Source organism: Rhinolophus sinicus, chromosome 18 (assembly GCF_057876585.1).
Source record: "Rhinolophus sinicus isolate RSI-liver-muscle chromosome 18, RSI-T2T, whole genome shotgun sequence".
In the NCBI taxonomy this organism is placed as follows: domain Eukaryota; kingdom Metazoa; phylum Chordata; class Mammalia; order Chiroptera; family Rhinolophidae; genus Rhinolophus; species Rhinolophus sinicus.
This window is the reverse complement of record NC_142518.1, coordinates 59,986,513-60,014,106: the sequence shown is the minus strand read 5'-3', so window position 1 is coordinate 60,014,106 and position 27,594 is coordinate 59,986,513. Positions and strand designations below refer to the sequence as shown.

Below are 27,594 nucleotides of genomic sequence, written 5' to 3'. Positions count from 1 at the left end.
AAAGGGGGCACGGAATAGGAGAGGAAAGGCAGCTAGGGTTACCAATTTAATCCCATGAAGAGTTACAGAGGAGAAAAATGTAGCACTATGCTTTATGTTCCTTTTACTGATATTAGTGAATATCAGTAGTGGCTGACATTATAGTTGTTTTATAATCAAAATGACATCGCCTTGCAATGATGCGGTAACTTGTGTGACTTTGTGCAACCCCTTTAGTGGAGACATGAAATTTTCATTCAGATGAAGGACAAGAGAGGATACTGAGGTGCAAAAGAGCTGAGCAGTGCTAGGTATCTTTTATTTTCCCCTCTAGCTCCACTCTCCACCCTTCTTCAACCTGTTCTGTGCCCCAGGAAGCTGACATGTATGGACCATATTGACAAGATCCCCATGAGTTCTGAATTTCCATTGGGTTCAGCTAATGGGAACTGGGAGAGGAGGTCAGGCTATTTGTTCTCTGAAATGTCAGCTCAGGCTGACTATGACCAGGCTCTGTTCAAGGTGGCCTTTAATATACAACTCTCACCTTCATAGTTCTAGTCCCTACAGGCCTAGAAGTAATAAGAGCTCATTGTTACTATCCCTGGGTTACTGTCCTATCACATGGTTCTCCTACCCTCTTGCCAACACCTTTGTAAATAGCCCTTTTGCAAATAAGTCCTTTTAAATGATCCTAATTTGTGTGTGCCATCTGTTATATGTTCAGGTCTCTGATTGATACAATCCCCGGGGCAGTACCCTTGGAACAGTCTACTATCTATGCCAGGGTGAGTATGTGCTGGATAGCTACACGCAATTTTCTAAAGGGTAATTCTGTACATATACATATATGGATATATATTCGGGGTAGTCAAATTTTGTCCTGTTACTAGATTGCAATTGTCATTTACAATTTGATTGTTAAATATTTATGAAAAATTACAAAGGACTATTGGCGATATAGAAATTGTTCATATGGGAGTTTTGGTTAGGTCTAGAAAAATGTGGCCATCATGCAGGAGCAATGACTGCTTAACAGCCACGGGATGTCTTTTATTAAGTTTCAAATTTTTTCATTGATGATCATTTTTCTATTTTTATTTTGTTTTTATGTACTGAACTATCTATCATTGAGATTGTTTTGAGTCACACTAGGTCATGGATTTTATTCACTGGTTTCCCTACTGCTCATTTGTGATAGATGTAATGGGATTTTAACTACTATTCTGTTGTACTACTGGTGAAATATTTATCTGAGTAAAGAGGCCGTAATAAAGGAAAACATGTTCTTGTGGATTATATCTGATGATCTAGATAAATTAATCCTTTGAAGGTTGAGGTAGGGAGTAAATGTGATAAATCTTAAAAAGTAAACTAATCGAATAAAGATTAGAATGTGGAGTGGATAGGTTAAAAATGACATATATTGATAACCAATTAAGGTTTTTTGGGGGGGTCACTAAATAAAAGGATTACAATTACCTCTGTAAAATGAGACAATCTGTATCATGAAGAGAAGACAGAAGAAAATGAAGTCTTAAATACAGGGAATTTATTTTACTATTTGCACTTTGGCAATAGATTGCTATGGATACACACACACATATGCAATGCAAGGGAGTATTAAGAATTGGGGGGTGAGGTGGGATATTGGCACACAAGAGGTATCTGTTGCTTTTGAAATGGAATAGGTGGGAGTGGCTGAAAAGCTGGAGAGTTTTAAAACCGAAATATTTTCCATGCATTATCTCATTTCATTGTAGGGTTGTTGTGATGCAGTCTGTCTCCAATGCCAGCACATTGAATCTCCACACTGTGCTGATTTTAAACTTGGCATTGACTTTTTGCACCTCAGTTTGCAAAGTTTATGGCAAAAGCTGCAACATGGACTAATCAAAACAAAGTAACTTATGCCAAGCCCGTGTCATACCATTTTTTTTTTTAAACTAAAGTTTATTGGGGTGACAATTGTTAGTAAAGTTACATAGATTTCAGGTGTATAATTCTGTATTACATCATCTATAAATCACATTGTGTGTTCACCACCCAGAGTCAGTTCTCCTTCCATCACCATATATTTGATCCCCCTTACCCTCATCTCCCACCCCCCACCCCCCTTACCCTCTGGTAATCACTAAACTATTGTCTGTGTCTATGAGTTTTTGTTTCTCATTTGCTTGTCTTGTCCTTTTGTTGCTTTTGGTTTATATACCACATATCAGTGAAATCACATGGTTCTCTGCTTTTTCTGTCTGACTTATTTCGCTCAGCATTACACTCTGAAGATCCATCCATGTTGTCACAAGTGTTCCTATATCACCTTTTCTTACCACCGAATAGTATTCCATTGTGTATATTACCACAACTTCTTTATCCATCCATCTATCGAAGGACATTTTGGTTGTTTCCATGTCTTGGCCACCGTAAACAAAGCTGCAATGGACATTGGAGCACACATGTCTTTATGTATAAATGTTTTCAGAATTTTTGGGTAGATACCCAGGAGAGGGATTGCTGGGTCATATGGTAATTCTATTCGTAATTTTTTGAGGATCCTCCACACTGCCTTCCATAACGGCTGCACCAGTCTACATTCCCACCAACAGTGTATGAGGGTTCCTTTTTCTCCACAGCCTCTCCAACACTTGTTACTATTTGTCTCGTTGATGATAGCCATTCTGACTGGGGTGAGGTGATATCTCATTGTGGCTTTCATTTGCATTTCTCTGATGATTAGTGATGTTGAGCATTTTTTCATATGTCGATTTGCCATTTGTATGTCCTCTTTGGAGAAATGTCTTTTCAGGTCCTCTGCCCATTTTTCAATTGGGTTGTTTGCGTTTCATAGCATTTAATGTCGACTATATAATAATTGTGTTTAGGTGAAATGACTGGAAGCTAATACTATCTAGCCTAGGTTCTGAGTTGGGGTGGGAGGGAGGTAACCTCATGGCTATCAATGGACAGCAGCAACTGTCTACAGAAATAAGCTTAGTCATACTTATATGAAAAGGGATTTCCAAGTCCAGAGACAAAGAATTATTACACACACACACACACACACACACACACACGTGTGTGTGTGTGTGTGTGTGTGTGTGTGTATGTGTATAAAAACAATCCTGCAATGAGGTTGGGGAAGAGATAGTACAAAGTCTTGTTTGGTGTCAGACTTGATTGCCTACAGTAGTTCTTCAGAGAAAGGGGGGCATGTCCTTTGGCCACACTTTGTATCTGAATCCTCTAGGTTGATACTATGGTGTCAAAGGAAAGGGGACGGGCAACAAGTGCAAAACCTTTCATTTTTAGCATAAACTAAAAGTTTTTTGGAGTTACCCTTTTAAATCATTTCTGTGAAACAGGTTTTTCATGTAACTACTATGTAGTGAGACTCCTTAAATAAAATAAATAAACGCTGCCTTAGTTGTTAGCATTATTATCTAAAGCTCTTTGATGCAATTCCAGAGAGTCTGAAACAATCGGGATAGTCTGAATGGTGGGAATACTAACCTCATAGTCTGCAGGCTTGTCACACAGGACAATGTACAAACCAAATACAGAGACTCTCAAACTTTTAGGTTTTTTCCGTGTGGAGAATAACCTGGCTTTTGTTTTTCTTTTACAAGGTCTTATTTTTACTGGCTATTCTTAGATGATAGGATTATTATTAAAAATAGTTGATCAAGATTTTTTGAAAAATAAAGTCCATGCAAATATTTGATGACTTAATACAACCACTTTAAGTGATACAAATGGTTATTTTAAAGGCTAATAAGTTGGTTTCTATTTATGTTTCATAAGTTTCCATAGAGCTGTGGTATTTTGAAATCCCAGTAAGATAGCAGAATGGGTAATCATTTTGCAGTATATAAAATAATTCTGTAAACTTTGAGCTCAAGTTCAAGAAAAAAATAAAAAGATTTACTTAACCCACATGGGCAACATGATGCTAAAAATAACTAGCAATAAGGCCATTTATAATGACATTGTTACTAGTCATCTGACTTTAGTAAACAGCTTCTGGGAAAAGACATCTGTAAACATTGTATAGAATTCTTGATTATACCATTCAATGTAGTAGCTTATTGGAGGGAATATTAGACATATCCGTACTCTATTTTAAAAAGTTCTACTCTTGCAAAGTTTCTGAGCACAAAATCTGTTATCCTGTGTTAATATTATCAGCCTCTATCATAAAAATTGTTCAGTTTTTATCATGAACCCTTATTTGAACATTTTACTTCCAGAAAATATAACCCCTCAAAAAGCCTGCAATATTTAAAGCAATGCAAGTCAGATCAATTATGCCCAACATATCTAAGTATGGAGGTGATGTTTCTCCTGATTCCAGCAGAAATTTTGTAGGATGCATTGGATTTTCTTTCATAATACCTTGGTATAGTTCTTGATACATGATGCAAAGTGGATGAACCTTGAAAATATTATAGTAGGTGAAAGAAGCGAAAGAAGCCAGCCACAAAGGATCAAATATTGTATAATTCCATTTATATAAAATGTCCAGAACAGGGAAATCTATAGAGACAGAAAGTATGTTAGTAGTAGCTTAGGACTGGAGAGGCTGGGAGGTGGTAGGTGCGGAGTTTCTTTGTGAGGCGACTAAAATGTCCTAACATTGATTTTGGTTTTGTTTGCATATTATCTATAAGTATACTAAAAAACATTGAATTGTATACTTCAAAAGGTGAATCATATGGCATGCAAATTATATTTCAATACTTTATTTTTAAAAATGAGGTAGGGAGTTTACACATAGCATCTAACACATTGCATTCAATTAGGTTCTCCTTTCTTCCAGGTTCTGACCAATTCGATTTAATGAAAGTCATGCATCACCTATCATATGCAAAACATTGTGTACGATCATTGCAAGAGATACAAGATGAAACAGCTTCTACTTTTAAGTTAAAATGTAGTAGTGGGAATGATGATATAATAATGATGATGATAGGAGGAGGAAAATGAATAAACAACATTTATTGACCAGTTACTATGTGCCAGGAAGTGTGTTATATGCTTTAAATGATATTTTGTCTTCTTCTCATAATAATTCTAGAGATAGATACTATTATTTTTATTTATTTATTTTGTATCTGAGGAAATTGAGGCACACTGAGGTAAACTAACTTACTTAGGGCCACATATCAAGAAATAGCACACCAAGAATTTCAACCTTCTGGTTAGCCAAGAACCAGTACTCTTAATAACTGGAGTTCATAAGTACACAAAATACATAATACAAGGCAGATTAAGGTTAAGTGTCATGAAAGAGTCAAGTAAAAGTGAAAGACCAATTTGAAGAAAGAACACATCTTGTTTGCAGCTCAGGAAGGACTAGGAAATTCAGTTCAGCTCTGAAGTACATAGGTATGCTTGAATGTTTGGCTACAATTTCCACGAGTCATGAAGTAGCTATAAACCTGTATCAGATTAAATACTGATTTTTTTGGTAGAATAAATATGGTCAAACAGGAAATGACTAGAGTTACAATGTCAAAGGTACAGCTTTTTCAAGATACATTTATAATAAAAAAGGAACTATCTATCACAAGATATACAACCAGAACCCCAAATTTTATTCATTTTCCTTATATCCAATCTAATCCTTTATCTTCAGCCTGAGATATTTCAAATTCTTCTTTTTGCGCTTGCAATTACATTTCTAATCTAGACTGTATTGATTTTTCCCCTCTCCTATCTACTTCCTTATTGACTTCCCCACTGCCTCCCTTTCCACAAAGTTGAATGTTATGGCTAAAGTTATTATTCCTTTGCGTTACATAAAGAAAATTACTAAATAATAACTTTAGTGTTTTTCACATAAGGGATAAGTTATTTTGCTTTCAATCTGGAGGCTACACATTAAATGCTCACCTAAATCTATTTTAGCCTATTGTTCTCTACATATTTCCATATCACTTTTCTCTACCATATTGTCTAGACTTACATCTATAAAACAGCATTTCTCTTCTTTATCAATACTCTATAAGTGCTTTTAAAATTTCCTTCCCAAACCCTTTACTGGAAGATTGCTTTGGCTATAATCAGAGGAATAATGAAACTTTACTTCCTATTCTGTCAGCATTGCTCATAAGTAGGAAATATTATGCTAGACCACTCTCTTCCTCAGTCATTACATAAAATCCAATGCAGTCAATAATGTTGTAAAGATTTTGTAGGGTATCTGATGGACACTTGTCTTATTAGGGAGACCACTTCATGGACAGTGTAGGTGCTTGACCATGGCAGTGTACACCTGAAGCTGAAGCTGAATAATAATGAATGTGAACCACAATTTTTTATATATATATAAAGGAAGTGGAGTACATATATATGGTCATAAGGAATAGAGACAGTGGAAATGTAACGGCTGTGCGAGATGTCAGAGGGGTAGTAGATTGGGGGAGGGGAGTTATCACTTTGTGAGGGGTATAAATGTCTAACTATTATATTGTTTTGTACACCTGAAACTAATAATACAAAAATCCAATGCAAATGAAGTAACATTTCCTTCTGTTATGCATAAATGATCGCCTCTGAATCAATCTGCAGACTACAGGAAGATGTGATAAAAGATAAGTGAGTTCTTTAACATAAACAATGAAATCAACATTCTAGAGCTCTATGCTATTAGATTAGGCTAGGTGATGCAGTGGTAACAAAAAAGACCCCAAATCTCAGTGGCTTAACATATAACAATTTATTTTTCACTCTGAAACTGTTCACTGCAAGTCCATCAACCCTCCAGGGCAGGTCCCTTACAAACCGTGACTTAGATATCCAGGTTGCATCAATCTTGTAGGTATGCCGTCTGGAGCACGGTGCTTTCAGGTCACTGTGGCAGGTAAAGAGAGAGCTGGAGGATCCATGCAGGACTTATTATTGTTCTAGTATTGAAACAACACATCACTTCTGTTTACAATCTCTCTGCAATCCCTCTGCTAGAAGTAGTCAAATGGCGTTGCCTAACTATAAGGGGCTGGGAAGTGACGGGAGCACATAGATATTTCATAAGCTGTTAATATCTTTGCCACATTCTACAAATAATATAAGCTTTTCCAAATTTCAATGAACAACAATTTTGAAAAATTCTATATGGATACAAAATACCCCTTAAATATAATTTTATCAGTATATAGATATATATTTTTAGGAAACAGATGTTATGAAGCTTTAAGGTGATCTGACATGGCATTACATTTATAATTTTCCAAGAACCTTATTGAGAGATTTTGGTATTTCCACTCCCAAAATTTTGGGGGCCAGTATGTTATTTATCTATTAGATGATTTCTATATTTATAATAATTTTGCTTGAGATTCAAAGGAGCTGACATGAAATCAGCTATTTAAAAAAATAGTTATTAACTGTCTCATCATGCCAAAATATTTTGTACATATGACATTACAATTAGCATAACCTCTGCAACAGGTGTTTTTTGAGACACCAATTTATAAATCACATTACTCTGATATATAAAAATGTAAAGTAAAAATAATTTTCAACTCATTTCAGCGTTAGTGGTAAATGTGAATCAGCAACAGAAATGAGGCACCAAATCTTAGTAAAATATAAGACCAATGATGTCATTATATCCTAAATTTAACTCCTAGTTTAATTCAATATTAATGCTTAAGACAACAAACTTTTATACAGCACATTTACTAAGAGTGTGGCAGTAGTTTTAAGTAACAAGACATACAGCGTACTAGAGGTCTGGCACTCAACTTGCTTACAGTAAACCAGCTTCAATATGAAGGCATTAAATATTTTTAAAAAACCTTCTTTTTATATGCTATTTTGGCAAGTGTGCAATTAAACACAGTAATGAAATGAATATAGTAAGATTAAGAATTACAAACTTGAAACTTGTATCTTAAGCATAAATCATATAAAAAAAGGATTACTGGTTATATAGAATATCCCTGGATAATCAAAACTTAATAGTATAAAACATGCAAAATATTTCAGAATCTTTATTAATCAAAAAATACCAGGGTCTATGTAAAATTATTCCCTTCCAAAGGGTATCAAAGTTAAATCAAATCATGTAACACTCTAATGCTAAATACTATTCAGTACTGTTGAAGTAGAGGTAAATTTCATAGAATTGGGGGCTTACTTACACTGTTACGTTGCTGTCTTTCTTGTTCACTTGAAGCAGCATACAACAACATCCCAGAATTTCACTAAGTAAGAAAAGAATGGCTGCTGCACTGGCAAAAATAGAATGTATAAGGATCAAAGGCACACTATTCAGCTAGCCAAAGTGATAGCAAACATTTTTTCCCCCACAAGCCCTTTCCACATGTAAACAAAAAATTTATTAAGGAGAAAAGTAAACTAAACTAAATTTATCTTCAAAAGTAAGTATTTTGAGACATCAATGTTAAATCTATGCTTCAAAAATGTCAACTATAGAGGTCTGGACTGTATTTCAGACTGTATTTTAAAGATGTATCCAAATTAGATAGTTTTAACATTAGATATACTTTTTTGTCAAAATTATCTAAAACATTTTATTTTAATTCCAAACATTTTAACCACTAGTATGACAACAGGGTTTTAGCTCTCAGAGTAATTAAAGCACTGTAAGGAAAAACACACAAACGAAATCCAATATTTAAGCTGCAGACAACAATTATGGCCCTTTCTGGCACAATGGCATTTGACTGGCAACTCAAAGTCCAATAATAATTCTATTAACACAGGGAGACATGCATTTTGGTAAATGTGCCCTAACATTCACAGTTGAAATTTCCTTTAGACCTTGCTTTTTTAAAATAAGGAAATCTTGTTGTTGTTTTTTCTTGATGTCATCCTGACTTGTGACTTAATTCGACTTCTTTTTCTTCTTTTTACCATGTTTCTTGTGCTTCTTCTTCTTCTTCTTCTTCGCTTTTTCTGCTGGTTTTTCTCTCTCTTCATATCTTCTCTTCTTTTTTGCTTGTACCTCCTCTTCATAATCTGATTCTGATGAGGACTCTGATGATAAAGGCTTATCCTCAGGGTAAGTCTTCTTTCTTTTTCTGCTGACATTTATATACTTTTCTTTCTCTGTTTCATCCTTTGACTTCTTTTTCTTTTTTCCGGATTCTTTGCTCTCTGATTCAGATTCACATGTTGAGCTTTCTGATGATTTGTGTGAACGATTCTTCTTTTTCTTTCTCTTTTTTCCTTGTTTCTTTTCCTCATCCTCAGAATCTGAAGAACTGCTTGAAGAATCAGAGCTTGATGAAGAAGATGAAGACCGACAAGATTTCTTCTTTTTCTTTTTCTTTCGTTCTCTTTTTTTGGATGAACTCTCATTTCCACTTAATACTTTTTCTCTGCTTTTTTCTAGTTCTTTCTTCCAATTCTCATTCATTTTCTCTTCAAATTCAGCTAATGCCTTGGAGCCTTTCTTTTTATTTTCTAATTGTTTCTTCACTTCTTCCCAGGTGGGCCTTGGTCGATTGAGATAATCTTGTATTGTCGGGCCTGCAGACTGAGCTGGGCCCCTCCACCTGGCCATGGCTATAGGATTCATGTAGGCTACCCGATTATCCCGCTTTCCCATGCTGCCTAATGGTTCCCAGAGCAGACTCTCAGTGGCTGAGGAGATTAAGGTCAGATGCTCTCCTTAAGTTCTTCAACTGCTGGTACGCCAAGTGGGTGCCATTCTGTGAGAGAAGCAGATGGAATGATTACAAAACACCTTTAATGTAAGACAAAATAAACACACAGCTTAATGGTTCACTGTCTATCACAAAGTACAGTAGAAATTTTCCAACTCTCAGACCTTGGGAACAAAAGATACATATTTAAGATTTTTGCATATTTTAGATACTGTGGTATAAATATAACGTAAACTTAACATGTTTTATATACCTCATGAAGGTTCTGACTGTTACCTAAAATTTTTAATATTTCCTTTTTTCTTTCTTTCATTCTGCTTTATATGGTATAAAGACAGAAACATTTATTGCTAAATTCTGTACCAGGCAGACCTTTCCAACTTACAAAAGTGCAGCACAATCTACTCCATTCTTTGACAGAAATCCAGAAATTCAGAAACATCTGAAAAAAGCCGTCCTTCTCTCATCCAATCCATTACTAAATCCTGCTGTTTAAACCTCTACAACAGATCTCACATCCATTCACTTCTTTCCAAATATGCTGGCATCAAGTTAGTCCAGGCAGCATCATCTCTCATTTGGACTATTAATTTCTAGTATCTACAAGTGTTTATTTTCTGCCAGGGACTTCTTAGTATTTTGCAATGGATTATCTCATTCAATCTCTAGACTACTATTATGAGGTTGATTCTGTTGTTACCCCTAATTCAAAGACAGAGAAACTGAGGCTTAGAGAATTTGACTAACTTACATAAAGTAACTGAATAAATGGCAGAACCAGAATTTAAACCAAGGCAGCTTGACTCCAAACCCTTCACACCTAACACAACATTATATCATCTCCTTCTATCAACCTCTTAATTGATTGCCCTATTTCTACCCTTACTCTTTTTTCCATTCCAGTCCCACAGAGCAATCAGAAGGTTCTTAAAATACTCCAGTGGCTTTACATTTTAATAAGAATCACATCCACACTCTTATAAAGGTCCTATATGATCTGTCCTGCTTATCTCTCTTACTTTCATCTACAGTCACTTACCCCTTTTCTCCATTCCATCTTCTTCAGTCTTCTCTTTGTTTCTGGAACATACCAAGCTGCAAGCTAAGCCATCATGGCCAGTTCCACATTATCCTTTACGTCTCAGTTTAAATGTCAATTCATCAGAAAGGCAACTATTAGTTTGAACTACATAAAATTGTCAATTTTATAAGACAAAAACAGTCGAACACCAGCAATTTCATATGGCTCAACCTTATACTAAAGTAGGTTGCCTTTATATCGACCACTCATCTTTGTTACTCTGTATCTGAGTTCCTTGTTTCTTTTATTCATAGCACATAGTAAATTGGTGATTATTTGATTTGTCCGATTATTTGAATGTGTGTGTGTGTGTGTGTGTGTGTATGAGGTCAGACAATTAAGTTTGTGAACTCATCCTAGAAAAAGTGCTACATACCTTATTGCTGAATATCACTATGGTCACCTTCGAAGTACTCCCCTTGGGAAGTTATGCACCAACACCAAAAGATTAGCAGCATCATTGCAACAAGTTCGCGAATGTAATTGTCAGACCTCCTATATGTGTATCTACTGTTAAATAGGCCTGGAAGTGTAAAGGTCATGTTTGATCTGTCTTATCGACCATCGAGTTCCCATTACCTAATATGGCATCTGGATCACATCAAGTACTTAATAAATATTTGCTCAATAATAAACAAACAAATGAATGGATAGATGGATGGGGAACTCTGGAGGACAGGGGCATTCAGAGAAGCCTCTTGGAGTTGGAGATGTCTGTATAGGATTTTGAAGGATTAATAGTTTACCCAGGAAATGAGAAATGAAGGACATTCCAGGCAGAGGAAACAATATGTTAAAAAAAAGGAATCTGAAAGACTACCATGTATTTAGTGCTGATAGAGCTTAAATTGAAGAGGTCAGTGGCAGGAGGTGAGGCTGCATAGACGGGAATATAGCCCGATCATGGAGGCCCTCTTTGGTTATTTTAAAATCTTAGATATTGTCCTATAGTTGTTAGGAAGCCAATAAAGTCTTTTAAATAGAAGAGAAAGATGGTCAGCCATATTATAGATTTTTCTGTCAGTCTCCATCTGGAGTTTGACCCTTTGAGTCAACCAAACATATCTATCTATTATAAGCTCAATGCCACAGACTTTACAGAGACTATTGGTGAAAGTTTCCTGCATTTCGTTTGCTGTGTTCTTATTCGTATTATCTTTCCCCTTCAGTTCAGTCCATCTCCCATTTGGTCCTTCTGTCTTTTCCATTGTTACTCCTCCTCTAAAGATATGTCAAATATCATTCTTTCCTTGACTTGATCATCAAAACCCCTTAAGGATTTTAGTACATATTCAACTTGCTGGTTCTCTTTGATATTGGACATTTAGAATAGCACAATCCATTCTAATTTCAGTTCCTTGAGACTTAGTCCTGACATCAGCTAGAAATATAGGTAGAGACCAGTTCACAAAGGCTTTGGATGTGATGCTAAGGAGGTTGGATTTTATTCTGTGGGACTTACAGTGAAGCTAATGGGGAGACATTGACTATTTTAAGCAGGAGAGTGACGTGCTCATATTTCAGTGTTTAAGAGATTTTTTTTACAGTATGAAAGATGAGTTGGAGGCAGAGAATATTGAAGGCAACAAAATCACTTAAGTATTCATGCAAACAAGAAATGAAAGCGTCTGACTAAAAACAGTGGCATTGCTAATGAAAAGAGGGGAAATATATGAGACATGTTGAGAGAATTCTACTGAAATTAATGGCCAACTGTTTACAAAGGCTGAGGGTAAGAAAGGAATCTAGGTCAAGGTTCTGGCTTCAGAGACTAGATAAAAGGCAATGCCAAAGACTAAGTAATATAGGAAGTGGCATAAACTTTGCAAAAATGTCTAGGTTTGGCATTGGACTCATAAAGTTTGACGTGCCTGTGAGATATCTGAATCAACCTGCATGTAGGAGATTGAATATATGAGTATTGGCAATCTGGAATGTGACCTGAGTTAGAGATATAGGATTGGCAGTTACGGAGTGATGGCTAAAGTCATGGGAGAAAATTAATTTACCTTGGGGAGGATTTCAAGTAAGAAGGGGTTTGAACACTAGAGCCAATTTAATAACAACATGCAAGGGTTTGGCAAAGAAAGTAAAGCCTACAAAGAAAACTTCAGAAAATTAGCGAGAGTGGTAAGAGCTAGACCAGTATCAAAAAAAAAAAAAAAAAAAGTAACAGTCACAGAAACTTAAGGGAGAGAATAAAGTTTCAAGATGAGGACAATAATTCTCAAAGGCATATGTTCATGAATTTCACTTGAGCAATTTTTAAATATCAAAATGTTGGTAAAAAAAAAAACCCCAATGTTCATGAATAACAAATGGGTTATATGAATTTTAGTACACGAGTATATATACAATGGACTACTATATGCACAACATATTATTGAGAGAAAAGTTCACCAAATGTAAACATTGATTGTCTCTGCACATTGGGGAGGAATTATCTCCTTTTGTACATTTTCCTATAATGTCTACATTTTCTACAATGACTGGGTATTATCTTTACTTTCCAAAAATCCAGAAAAAAAAAAGAAAGATGTCATGAACAACAATACTAAATGTAGAATAGGTCAAGTAAGATAAAATCTGAAAATGTCCATTATATTTGGTTACTAAGAAATCACTAGTGTGGTAACCCTTAACTTTTTGAGGAACCTCCATACTGTATTCCATAGCAGCTGTACCAATTTACATTCCCACCAACAGTATATAAGGGTTCCTTTTTCTCCACAGCCTCTCCAACACTTGTTATTATTTGCCTTGTTGATAATAGCTATTCTAACAGGTGTGAGGTGATATCTCATTGCTGTTTTGGTTTGCATTTCCCTAACAGCTAGTGAAATTGAGCATTTTTTTTCATAAATCTGTTTGCCTTTTGACCCAGCAATCCCTCTCCTGGGTATGCACCAAAAAAAATCTGAAAACATTTATATGTAAAGACATATATACTCCGATGTTCATTGCAGCATGATTCGCACTGGCCAAGACATGGAAAGAACTAAAGTGTCCTTCAATAGATGACTGGATAAAGAAGATGTGGTATATATACACAATGGAATACGACTTTGCTATAAGAAAAGATGAAATACTGCCATTTACAACAACATGAATGGATCTTGAGATTATCATGCTAAGTGAAATAAGTCAGAAAGATAAAGTCGAGAACTATATGACTTCACTCATATGTGGAATATGAAACTGAAAGCAACAAAGGAACAAGACAAACAAAGAAAAAAAACCTCATAGACACAGACAACAGTTTAGTGGTTACCAGAGGGTAAGGGGGGAGGGGGATGGTAGAAGAGTGTAAAGGGATCAAATATATGGTGATGGAAGGAGAACTGACTCTGGGTGGTGAGCACACAATGTGATATATAGATGATGTATTGTAGAATTGTACATTTGAAACCTATGTATTTTTACTATTGTCACCCCAATAAATTTAATTAAAAGAAATCACTAGTAACCTTTGCTAATGCAATTTTAACTAAATAGTGAGGGTAGAAACCAAATGACAGTAGGTTAAAGACTAAATGGGAGGTGAGAAAATAGAGACATAGGGTAGATAGACTCATTTAAGATTGAAAGTAAAGATACAGGAACATAAACTATAATGAGGATGCAGAATTAAACAAAATTATGTTTTTATTGTTTGTTTTTATCATAGAATGAACAAACACATTGACAGGGTGACATGAAGGATAAAGTATAAAGAGAAAATTTTAAAAAGATAGGAAAGGGAGGAAATAACAGGTATGGCAAAACCGCAGAGGAAACAGAGAGGAATCAAATTCAAGTCATAGGCAGAAGATACCTCTTCATGGCAGAGCAGAGGCAAAAAAAGAAAAAAAAAAGGTGTGGCTTCAGGGGTTTTTTGGGGAGATGAGGGTGAGGATGAGCTATGAAAGGGAGAAAGTTGAAGTATTTTTCACATAATAGCTTCATTTTCACTCAAAGATAGGTGCCAAGGTCATCTGTTAAGATTAATGCAGTTGAGGTAGCACAGGAGTATGGGACCAATAATTAAAATTACAGATACATGTAAAAAATGAAATTGGACTACTTTCTTACACTATATACAATACTCAAAATGGGTTAAAGATGTAAATGTTAGGCCTGAAACCATAAAACTGCTAGAAGAAAACATAGGCAGTAAACTCGTCGACATCACTCTTATCAATATATTTTTGGATATATCTCCTCAAGCCAGGGAAACAAAAGGAAAAATAAACAAATGGGAATAAATCAAACTAAGTTTTTGCACAGCGAAGAAACCATCAACAAAACAAAAAGACAACCTACTGAATGGGAGATGTTTGCAAGTGATACACCTGATAAGGGGTTTATATTCAAAATATAAAAGAACGCATACAACTTAACACCAAAAAGACAAACAATCCAATTAAAACAAGGGCAAAGCAACTGAAATGGGCAGAGGGCCATTTATCCAAAGAGAACATACAGCTGACCAACAGATGTATGGAAAGATGCTTAACATCACAAATCATCAGAGAAACAAATTAAAACCACAGTGAGATATCACCTCACACCTGTCAGAATGGCTATCATCAATAAATCAGCAAGTAACAAGTGTTTGTGAGGATGTGGAGATAATGGAACCCTCCCACATTTTTGGGTATGATTGTAAATTAGAAACAGAATGGAGATTGCTCAAAAAATTCAAATTAAAGCTGTCATACAATGCAGCAATTCCACTTCTGGATATTTATCCAAAGAAACAAAAACATTAATTTGAAAAGATATATGCTCCCCTATGTTCATTGCAGAATTATTAGCAATAGCCCAGATATGGAAGCAACCTAGATATCTATTAACAGATAAATGAATAAAGAAGATCACACACACACACACACACACACACACACACGCACACAGGAATATTATTCAGCAATAAAACAGAATGAAATGTTCCCATTTATGACAATGTGGATGGACACAGAAGGTATTATGCTAAGTGAAATAAGTCGGAGAAAGACACATACCATATGATTTCACTTATATGTGGAATCTAAATAAAATAAAACAAAACAAAACAAAAACAGACTCCTAGATATTGATAAAAAGCTGATGGTTGCTAAAGGGGAAGAGGTGGGGGATGAACTTTAAAACTTCAAAATTTAAAAAGGAGTTATTGTGATAATGGTTGCATAATTATGTAATAAAAATGTCAAAAAATTAAAAGTAAAAAAATAACATTTGGAATAACTTCAGAGGGGAATTGGGAAAGGGTGCTGGCACAACACAACATGTAGGAGGCCTTCAGAACTGCAGAATCTGTGTGTTCTTTTCTCATAAGATAAAGCACCAGAGAAAAGAGAAAAAGTAACACCAACCAAGTCTCTTGTTCAAATACTCTTTGTTTAAAAGTATTGTGGCCTACTTTCTGTTTCTATCATAGAAATTAAATTGATTTTCTGTATCTCTATTTATATGAAGTATGCTAATTTTGTAAAAAGATTAGATATAATTTGTGACAGCCCTGTTGATTAATCTGGGTGTTACAATAGTTATTTGTTCATTTATTCTTACAAAAACTCACATTTGATCATCTATTATGAGGCAGATACCATGTTATATGCCATGGAGATTACAGTCTAGTAAAGGCAATAGTCATTACACAAATATTAAGTGAATGAGTATATAATTGTGATTGGGACAATGAAGTAAACTTACAGGATGCTATAAGAGGTATAAGGAGGGATCTAATTCAGAACGGAAGGTCAACTCTGAGATACTAACATACAATTTTAGACCTAATGGATAAATCAGAATTAGCAAGATGAAGGAGTTAAACAAGATGGAAATAATAAAAAGAGTCAAAGTTGATTGAATGCTCAAGGCAGAAGGAAGAACAGATGCTATGGCCCTGAACTGAAAAGGAAAAGCCAAATACAACGCAAAATATTCACATTATTATATTGTTGTAAACCAGCTGTCGTATCAATTTTTCTCCTTCTTGAAAGTGATTGTATCTATACCATTTTTCATTGGACATGCTCAGGTAAAAATCAGTACGAATCTAAGTTACTTAAAAGCATATTTTAATGTTTCACAGTGTAATTTCTATTGTAAGTATCACTAAGTCTTGTTATTTTAGAGACCTACTGTATTTTACAAATCATTTCACTGAATTTTCAGTTATATGTCTAACTGTAGATGGATTCTCACAGACGATGCAGTTGAGTTGAAAATCCTTTTAAAAATAATGGATAATCAGAAGTAAATCCATGCCTATGTGGTCATTTAATCTATGACAAAGGAAGGTAGAATTTATATTGGGGTAAAGACAATCTGTTTAATAAATTGTGCTGAGAAAACTGGACAGATACATGCAAAAATATGAAACTGGACTACCTTCTTATGCTATATATAAGAATAAACTCAAAATGGATTAAAGACGTAAGACCCCAAACCATAAAACTCCTAGAAGAAAACATAGGAAGTAATTTTGCAGACATTATCCTTAGTAATATTTTTTACTGATATATCCCCTTGGGCAAAGAAAGCAAAAGAAAAAATAAACATGTGGGACTACATTAAACTAAGAAGTTGTTTCACAGCAAAGGAAAACATCAACAAGACAAAGAGACATCCTATTGAATGGGAAAAGATATTTGCCAATGATACATCTACTAAGGGGTTAATATCCAAAAGTTATTAAAAAAAAAAAAAAACTCGTACAACTCAACACCAAAAAACCAAAGAGCCCAATTAAAAAATGGGCAGAGGACATGAAGAGACATTTCTCTAAAGAGCACATACAGATGGCCAACAGACATATGAAAAGATGCTCAACGTCACTAATCATTAGAGAAATGCAAATAAAAACCACAATGAGATACCACCTCACTCCTGTCAGAATGGCTATCACCAATAAATAAACAAATAACAACTGTTGGAGAGGATATGGAGAAAAGGGAACCTTTGTGCACTGCTGGTGGGATTGCAGATTGGTGCAGCCACTATGGAAAGTACAATGGAGGTTCCTCAAAAAATAAAAATAGAACTACTTTATGATCCAGCAATTCCACTCCTGGGTATTTATGCAAAGAAATCCAAAACATTAATTCGAAAAAAAATATGCACCCTTATGTTTATTGCAATGGTATTCACAATAGCCAAGATATGGAAACCAAAATTCCCATCAATAGACGACTGGATAAAGAAACTGTGGTACATTTATACAATGGAGTATTACTCGGCCATAAAAAAGAATTAAGTCTTACCATTTGCAACAACATGGATGGACATAGAGAATATTATGCTAAGTGAAATAAGTCAGACAGAGAAAGACAAATACCATATGATCTCACTTACACGTGGAATCTAAAGAACAGAATAAATGAGCCAACAAAACAGAAACAGACTCAGAGATATAGAGAAAAAACTAATGGTTGCTAGATTGGAGGGGGATGGGGTTGGGGGAAAAGGTGAAGGGATTAGAAAGTACAAATTGGTAGTCACAAAATAGTCATGGGGATGTGAAGTATAGTATGGGGAATATAATCAATAATGTTGTAAAGATCATGTAGGGTGCCAGATGGGCACTGGACTTATCGGGGGGTTCACATCATAGACTGTGTAGATGACTGATCATTGCACTGTATACCTGAAGCTGAAGTAGAATAATATTGAATGTCAACTATAATTAAATATACATATACATACATATATATATGTGTGTGTGATATATATACATATATATGTATCTATATACACATATATATCATACACACACATATATATGTATGTATATGTATATATGTATATATGTGTGTATATAGATACATATATATATGTATCTATATATCACACACACACACACACACACACCAGGGGTGCCAAAAAATGTATTCGCATGACTTGTATTCATCTTTTATCATTGGTATATATTGAGTATTACAATTTTAATATAGTTTTTTTTTTCCTTTCTTAAAATGTGTATACATTTTTTTGGCATCCTCTGTAGTCACTAGGTGTATAGTACAGCATAGGGAACATAGTCAATGGTATTATTACAGCTATGTATGGTGTCAGAGGGGTAGTAGACTGGGGGGGTTATCACTTTGTGAATGGTTTAAATGTCTAACTAGTATGTTGCTTTGTACACCTGAAACTAATAAAAAATATAAAAATAAGTAAAAAAATAAAAATAGTTGATAACTGCTCCAAGACTTAATCTGGAGTACTCAACTCTTTGACGAAGGTATGGACATTTGGATGAGACCCCTTATAAAAATAAACTGGGTGTTTTTCGTTCATCCTAGCTAATGTAAGTTTAAGTACCATGCTACTGGTACTTAAGGCCTCTTACAAAGCAACTTAAAGGATTTAAGATAGCAATTAATTATTAAATTACAAAATAATATTCTACGCATAATACTAACAATACTTTTAATTATCACACTATGTTTCGCCATTTCACGTTGAATGATAATATAGAGAATAGCTGTAGCACAATCTAATTCACAGGCCAAGTAAGAGACAAAGAGGGTTCATAGAGAAATTTAATGATATTTCTCACTTTCCTGAGAATATCTAGCTCTAGCAAGTGTATGTAATATGATATCCTTCCTTCTCAATAAAACTCAAGCATGAACACATTTTATTCTAGTTGTTAGCATGACTGTTTTGAAGGAGGAACTATCGCTCTTATCTTGACTGGGATCAACATGATAGAAAACCGTGATGTACTGAAGCCATTCTCTTCATGTGAATTCCCTCTAGTACAGTTGCGTCATGGAGCATTTGTCATTCTAGGGAAAAGGTGCAAAATTTGAAATGCTGCCTCCTCTTCCTTCCTTCTACAGAATTGTCAAATGACAAGATATCAGTCTGTACCATTTTAAGGATGATACCAGAAAGCTTGTATCACCAACAAAATATTGCAGATGCACAAGATAAAATAGAAAAGAATGAATATAAGAGAGTAGAAGCTCTAAGTGTAAATTTTAGCTAAGTATTTGTTTTAGAGAAACAAGTACTTCACCCTTTTAATATACTAATGCATTTTGGAATTTATATTCAGAAAAACAAATGTTGTAATTGTTTAGCTTTTATGCTAATGAAGTAAAATGCTTTTTTTAAGCAAACATTTTTTAAAAAAATATTGAATTTATTGGGGTGACACTGGTTAGTAAAATTACATGTTTCAAGTGTAGCATTCTGTAACACATCACCTATATATTGCATACTGTGTTCACCACCCAGTCAGTTATCCTTCGATCACCATAGATTTGATCCCCTTTACCTTCTTCTATTCTACCACCCTCCACCCCCTTTCCTTCTTATTTTAGAATGGTTTTAGATTTACAGAAAAGTTGCAAGTATAATAGAGAATAGCTGTATCCTCTGCACACAGTTTCCCTTACTGCTAATATCTTACATTAAGGTCGAACATTTGCCACAACTAATAAGCCAATATGGACACATTAATATTAAGTCCATTCTTTATAATCAAATTTCCTTAGCTTTTAGCTAATGTCATTTTTCTGTCCAAGGAATCTATCAAGGGTACCACATTACATTTAGTCACCATGTTGCTTAGGCTCCTCTAGACCTGCAGTTTGTCAGAATTTCCTTGGTTTTGATGATTTTACTGTTTTGAGAAATACTGATCAGGTATTTATTTTTTAGAATGCTCTTCAATTTAGGTTTGTCTGATGTTTTTCTTATGGATAGAGTTACATTGTAAGTTCTTGTGAGGAAGAAAACAGGTCAAGTACCATTCTCATTACATCATATTAAGAGTACAAACTAAGGTGACTTATCACTGATGTTAACCTCGATCACTTGACTTAGGCAATGCTTGTCAGCTTTCTCCACTGTAAGATAACCCTCCCGTTCCATACTGTACTCTTTGGAAGGAAGTCACTATGTGCAGTCCATACTTAAGGAGTGGGGACTTATGTTCCACCTCCTTGATGGAGGAATATCTACATGGATTATTTGGAATTCATGTGTATCAGAGATTTGTCAATTCATCTGCATTAATTTATTATTTCAATCATTTATTGGTATCAGTATGGATCATGAATATTTATTTTATACTTTAGGTAATATTTTAATACTACTTTATTGTGTTGCTAAAATTTTTCCAGTTTTAGACTTTGGGAGCTCTTTTAGTTGACTTTTAAGTCCCTTTGACTTACCACCATCATTTTGTTTCTTAAGCACTTACTTTCTAACTCTACAAGATGCCCCAGGATCATTTTGTATATCCCCTTCATTAGCCCTAGAATCCTACTGGAAAATCACTGTTTCTAGGCCCTCTTAGCAGACAGGGCTAGGAAACATATGAAATTATTCTAATTTACTCACTCATATATTAAGTTTTAAGTAGCTGGCACTTGGATGACAAATATACATTATTCAGAGATGGTATGCAGACCATTGTGTTGACTATAATGTGACATCTAGGTGACATGACTGACTCATCATCAACAAAGTCCATGTTATGGTTATTTCTTGAGTAATAGGAAAGGATATCTCCTGAATACATTTCTGAAACTGTGTGAAAAGTCTAAGAGTATAGTCTAAATCAAAGAGCAAAGGCCCTCAGAAGAGCTAGCCTTGCCCCTTAAGCACTTTGTCCTAGTCAAGAAGCCATAAACAAAATGTTATTGTTTATAGTGCCAGTGTCAATGTTTTAAGAAACTGTCTGTAGAAATCCATTACAGGTAACCCCCATATAACACGGTTGTTAAGTTCCTTAAAAATACAGTGTTATGCGAATCCGTGTTATATGAAACAAAGAACTAGTACAAAAAAAAGGATAAGGTTCCAAAAATTTTTTTAAAAATACTATTATATTTTTATAACTCAGAGAAATATCTTTATTAAGGCAATTTTCACCAAAAGTATAACATATTAATATGTATTAAATAATGTTTTCTTTATCATCACTACTAAACACCATTACCCAAGGGCGTTTTCTTTTTGACAGAGTATCTTCATCTGTTGAATTTTCTTTAGCATTATCTTGACTTCTATTCTGTAATTTTTGCAAAAAAATCTGTTATTTTAGATTGCTTGCTTTTAGCTGAGAGATCTTTATAAATTTTGTTATATGGTGCTAAGCACTCGTGAAACTCTCTCTTAAACTTTGTGCTTCTTTCGGTGCAAGGATCTTAATTTAGGAAATTCTGCAGTAAAATCTGATACGACATCCACGCTTGAGTGAAAAATTTCAAATGAGAAATCTTTTGCTCTTAAAAGCTTTTATTACGTTTCATGTTGTTCAGGGATTTCCCCAATTTTGAATGAGATATTTTTTGCTCTTAAAAGCTCTTATTACACTCCGTGTTGTTCGGAATTTCTCTAATTCTCAGACCATGTTAGAGTGAAACCCTGTTCTAGGATGCCGTGTTGTACGAGGTTTTTCCCCAATTCTTGAACTGTGTTAGAGCAAAACCGTGTTATAGAAGTGCTGTGTTATACAGGGGTTACCCGTATACACATACGAGGTCTGACAATTAAGTTCGTGAACTCATCCTAGAAAAAGTGCTACATACCTCATTGCTGAATATCACTATGGTCACCTTCGAAGTACTCCCCTTTGGAACCTATGCACTGATGCCATCGCCTAGTCCACCCTTCAAAGCAATTTTGGAACTCTTTTTCTGGAATGACCATCAGAGCTGTCATATTACTCTCGATGTCCTGAATGTCATCAAAATGTCTTCCTTTCAATATTTTTCAGGTAAAGAAAGAAGTCACTGGGGGCCAGATCAGGAGAGTAGGGAGGGTGTTCCAATACAGTTATTTGTTTACTGGCTAAAAACTCCCTCACAGACAGTGCCATGTGAGCTAGCGCATTGTCATGATACAAGAGCCACGGATTGTTGGAGAAAAGTTCAGGTTGTCTAACCTTTTCACGCAGTCTTTTCAGCACTTCCAAATAGTCAACTTGGTTAACTGTTTGTCCATTTGGTACAAACTCATAATGAATAATCCCTCTAATATCATAAAAAGGTTAGCAACATTGTTTTGACTCTTGATTTGGACTGATGGAACGTTTTTGGTCGTGAAGAATTGATTGACTTCCACTGTGCTCTTTGATGCTTTATTTCAAGGTCATATTGGTACACCCATATTTCATCACCAGTGATTACCATGGCCCAAAACATCATCTTGCCTCGCCAAAAGGTCTTGGCAAATTTCAGCTCTCCTTTGCTTTTGTTCATCGGTGAGCTCCTTCAGGACCATTTCTACACATAACTTTTTCAGGCCAAGATTTTTAGTTAAGATTTTCCTGTCTTTCTGCCAATGTTTACTTGGGTCTTCTATGCTTCTCACAGTCAGCCAACGATTTGGACGCACAATTTGACAAATTTTTGCAATATTTTCATCAGTTCTGCTCGGTACTGGTGGCCCTGACCTCTCTTCATTGGTGACACGTTCTCTCCCCTCAGAAAAATGTTTAATCCATTTGTGCACTGTTGTTTTCTTCATGGCATTATCCCCATAAACTTGGACTAACATATCCCTGATCTCACTTCCACACTTGCCAAGTTTAACAAGAAATTTAATGTTTGTTCATTGCTGTAATTCAAGCTCAGACATTCTCGCAACGGCACACAAGAACACGCAACAACAATAATGAACGCCATTCAGCAAGACACCGCCACACATCAACATGAACACAGCTATGAGACACTGATATACCAAGGTTATGAAACCTTACCGAGTTGTTTGTACAGTGCTGCCCATGTGAGCACAGGGTGGCAAGATCACAAACTTCATTGACAGATGTTGTACACACCAAATTCAACTAAGTGTTTGCCAAGAAGGAACTTATTTTGTTAGTGCAATTGGTAAGTTTTGGATTCTCACTAGTGACATTTTTGACTTTTGCATGACAACAGATTTCAACCTATAATGAATGTTTAGATGTGGTAAGATGAAGCAATATATGACGTAAACAAAATGTCTTAGGAGCACTGAAAATTCCTGTTCCACTATACAAGGGGCCATCTTACATGAACCAAAGCTAACTGAATTCTACTTTCTTTCCATCTGTGTGACATAATTCCTATGAAACTACACTGCAAAAATAAGGTGCCACATGTCTTCTTTTCATTGTCCCAGTTTCTATTTAACAAATGTCTCATAATATGAATTTTGTAGAAACCCTTGACAAGATTCTTCAAGTCAAAAAGCTTGGTAAGTCAATGTTTTTTAGCACTGAGCATCTAAAATCAATTTCATTCACATCTGACCAGGACATAAATGGAATATAATTCATATATTAGACTTTCAAAGTGAGCTAGAACTCCACCTTCCATTAATTCTTTATAATTTTATCTACATGTCAGTGTTAAAAGTGACATATTTTATATTAGAGGATCATGAGATGCATCTTGAGGCATTTCGCTGTGTATCTGAATTGATTTGTAGTCTAAAATCTGACAACTTTTCCCTAGGATCTAATAGTGCCAGGATACATGTGCCATCTCTTCTAACAACTGTTAAAAGATAAGGCCCTAAACATAGGAAGCAAAATACCAAGGGGGCTCTTTACTATTTTCCCAGAGAACACAGTTTAAAACACGTCTATTTATAAATGGCTTTAAACAGCCTTACTTGGTTTAACATGTATCAATGCTTCAATCACCCTCTTCAGTACCCTGCCACTCCACATGAAGCTTTTAATGTATTTCTAAAAACAGAACATAGAATTTGATGTAATATATATATATATATATATATATATATATATATGCTATGAAATAGCTAAAAGTATCAGTTATTTCTTGAAGCTCCATACATTTGCATGTCACATCTCTTCTCACATTAGAAATGACCACATATGCATACAAGGTGTGATCAAACAATACAGTGAATGTTTAAATTAAAAAAATTACAGTAAAAGATACATTGCCATTAATCCCCCTCAAAATGTTCCCCCTCACTTCAAACACACTTATCAATCATTCTTACCACTTTCTGAAGCAGTTCTGGAAGTCTTCTTGCGTGAGTGTCTTTAGTCACACTGTCACGGTTGCCTTGATGTCCTGAATCAATTTAAAATGTTTACTTTTCATGGTCATTTTGACTTTGGGGAAGAGCCAGAAGTTGCATGGTGCCAGATCCAGTGAATAAGGTCGATAAGGACACATTGTAATGTTTTTATTTGACAGAAATGGCTGTACCAGAAGCGATGCGTGACACAGAGTCTTTCCTGTTGTGATCACAAAATACGGTGAATGCTGCTGCCGAGTGCCATCCAACGGAAAGGCAGGGATCTGCAATATGGGAAGTAGCACCTTGAACCTTAGTAACAGTGTGTGATAAGTTTCAACTTGTTTGGTGCAGTCAGTTGGGTGTCAGGTATGGTTGAGAGAAGGTGTGTTTTAAAGTGTGCCATAAATTGTCCTCCATCATGACAATGCTCCATGTCACACATCACTTCTGGTACGGCAATTTCTGTCAAATAAAAATATTATGGTGTGTCCTCATCCACCTTATTCACTGGATCTGGCACTGTGCGACTTCTGGCTCTTCCCCAAAGTCAAAATGGCCATGAAATGTAAACATTTTGAATCAATTCAGGACATTGAGGAAGCCATGACAACACAACTAAAGACCCTCACGAAATTGGACTTCCAGAAATGCTTCAGAAAGTGGCAAAAATGATGGGATAAGTGTGTTCGAAGTCAGGGGGGAGTGTTTTGACTGGGATTAATGGCAATGTGTCTTTTACTGCTAACGGGTTTTTTTATTATTATTTAAACATTCACCGTAGCTTTTGATCACACCTCGTACTTCCTAAAAATTCAAAGGCCAGAATACATAGACTTATTTGTTACAATAATTATAGATGCTTATTGGAAATAATAGTAAGGTGTGCTCAGAAGCATCACTATCTGAAAATCTGTATTACCATTACTTTATTATGCTGATATCAAAGGCGACTACATTTCCATGACTGGCCTGAGCTGAAAAAAACATGCGGAAGAAATGACTCAGAATTCATCCTGAGTGGGAGAAAAAACAATTCTCAATTATAGGAAGAACACTGAGGAAGAGTTGGTTTGATGAAGGCAGATAAAATATCTTAGGAAAACTCAGTAGGCAGGCTATATCAACTTTACTGATGCAGCAAATCATTATTAGAGTTCATTATCGTTAGAGTTGAAGGACCAGCTTCCCCCATTTATTTGCTGAGTGCTCTCAGACAAATTGTATAACTTCTCTGTGTCTCCGTTCTCATATCTGAAACTTGAATTGATGTATGACCAGTCTCTTTTACAATCTCACCTCCTACCCAGGTTCAAATGAAATACTCTTTGGCTATGGTTTTACAATTATAAAAATAAATGTAAAGACGATATTCCTATGACTATTATCATGAGTCACATAATAATGATTACAACTATTCACAGTATTCATCTTGAACAGATACTGTTCCAAGTGGTTTACATAAATTAGCTAATTTAATGCTCACAACCCCATGAAGTAGGTACTACTATTTTCCCCATTTGAGAGATGAGGAACTTCAGTCTCAGGAAGGTTAAGTAATTTGTGCAAGGTCTCATAGGTAGGAGATACTAGAGCCAAGATTGACTCCCTAGCAGCCTGATTTAAAGCCTGCATTATTAAAGAATGTTGGAGCACGAAAAGTAGCTGCAAATTCTGGCTAAGGGTTCTAATGAAAATAAGATGGCTATTTGTAACTGTACATCTATCCTTCAAGTTCAGAAGGTCACAGGACAAATGCTCCCCTGAAAAGGCAGAAGAGAGTCTAATGTTAATAAAATTTAAATCGGTTGATAACACGAGTTTCCATAAATTGAAGCAGGTGTTCCACTAATTTGTCCAATTAATCTAAAGTTTTCAGATACATGAAGCATAAATCTCTCTTTGGGTAGGAGTGGAGATGGAAGTCTAGCTTAAACTAGTTAATGTATTTTTGTGCATTACATTCTGGCTAGATACAAGTAAATTTTATGATAATGAAGATAGCTTTGGAAAATTTAAATGTACAAAAAACTTGAAAACACCATTTAAGTTATTATTTTGAACTTCTTTCCTTATCCAACCTGATTACCAGAGCTGTTGAAATGGAGTGATTTAGGTGTTTCCTCCTCTCTTCACACCTGCCAAGTGTGGGGATGCTTAAGGAACAGTGTTAACTACAATCAGCAAAAAGGATGTGGAGACTGTCCAAATGGGCCTGGATAATCTATAAACTCTGCTAAGAAGTTTCTTCCTTTTTTCATATTCCAGATTCCTTACTACCTATCTCTGTTCCTTCACATGGCTGTATGTTTCTGCCATTTATACTTGTAAATTGTCATTGTAATTTCCTTTTCCCTCACTGGATTGCAGATCCTAAAGGGTAAAGGCTATATCTATATAACATTACACAGACTCTCATGCTATATCCACTGCTTTGGCATATGTTCTGAGTCACAGAATTTGCTAACCTGACCCTTATAAACATGCCATATCAGTTATTTTTACCTATGTATCATAACATTGCCAGCAGCAGTTGTCATACAGTACTCAGGAATATGGAAAAGTTCCACATTAGGAAGTCAGCTGTTTTCACCTAGACTCCCCGGGATCTTTTTAACTCTGACTGACACTGACATAATCTGCCTATATAATTGCCTGAATCAGGAATCTGAAGCTCCTAGTGCATTTGTTTGATTTACTCCAAACTCAGTAACTTTAGGTATCTGTTTTTCTCTATGCTTCCATTGAGTCAATTCTAAGACGAAATCCCTCAACAGCCCTGAATATGACCATACACCTTATTTATGCAATCCCTTAAGTTTTCTGATAAGCAGCCTTATCAAAACTTTGTAATCTATTTGGCTTAATCTATTCCAAAACATTTGGGCATGAAATTCCTAATCATGGAAGTAAATT

The 27,594-nt window shown here is 35.3% G+C and overlaps 1 protein-coding gene across 3 annotated transcripts in view; it reads right to left on the bottom strand.

Annotated features, from left to right (window-relative positions):
- Positions 1-6,682: 6,682 nt before the first annotated feature.
- Positions 6,683-27,594, bottom strand: part of FAM133A (family with sequence similarity 133 member A) — a 51,605-nt gene continuing 30,693 nt past the window's right edge. For all 3 annotated transcript variants that reach the window (XM_019717917.3, XM_019717916.3, XM_019717918.3), the window contains exon 4: positions 6,683-9,659. In XM_019717917.3, coding sequence (XP_019573476.1) covers positions 8,831-9,556 — 726 coding nt within the window. In that variant the 5' untranslated portion in view covers positions 9,557-9,659 and the 3' untranslated portion in view covers positions 6,683-8,830. The remainder of the gene's footprint in view (positions 9,660-27,594) is intronic.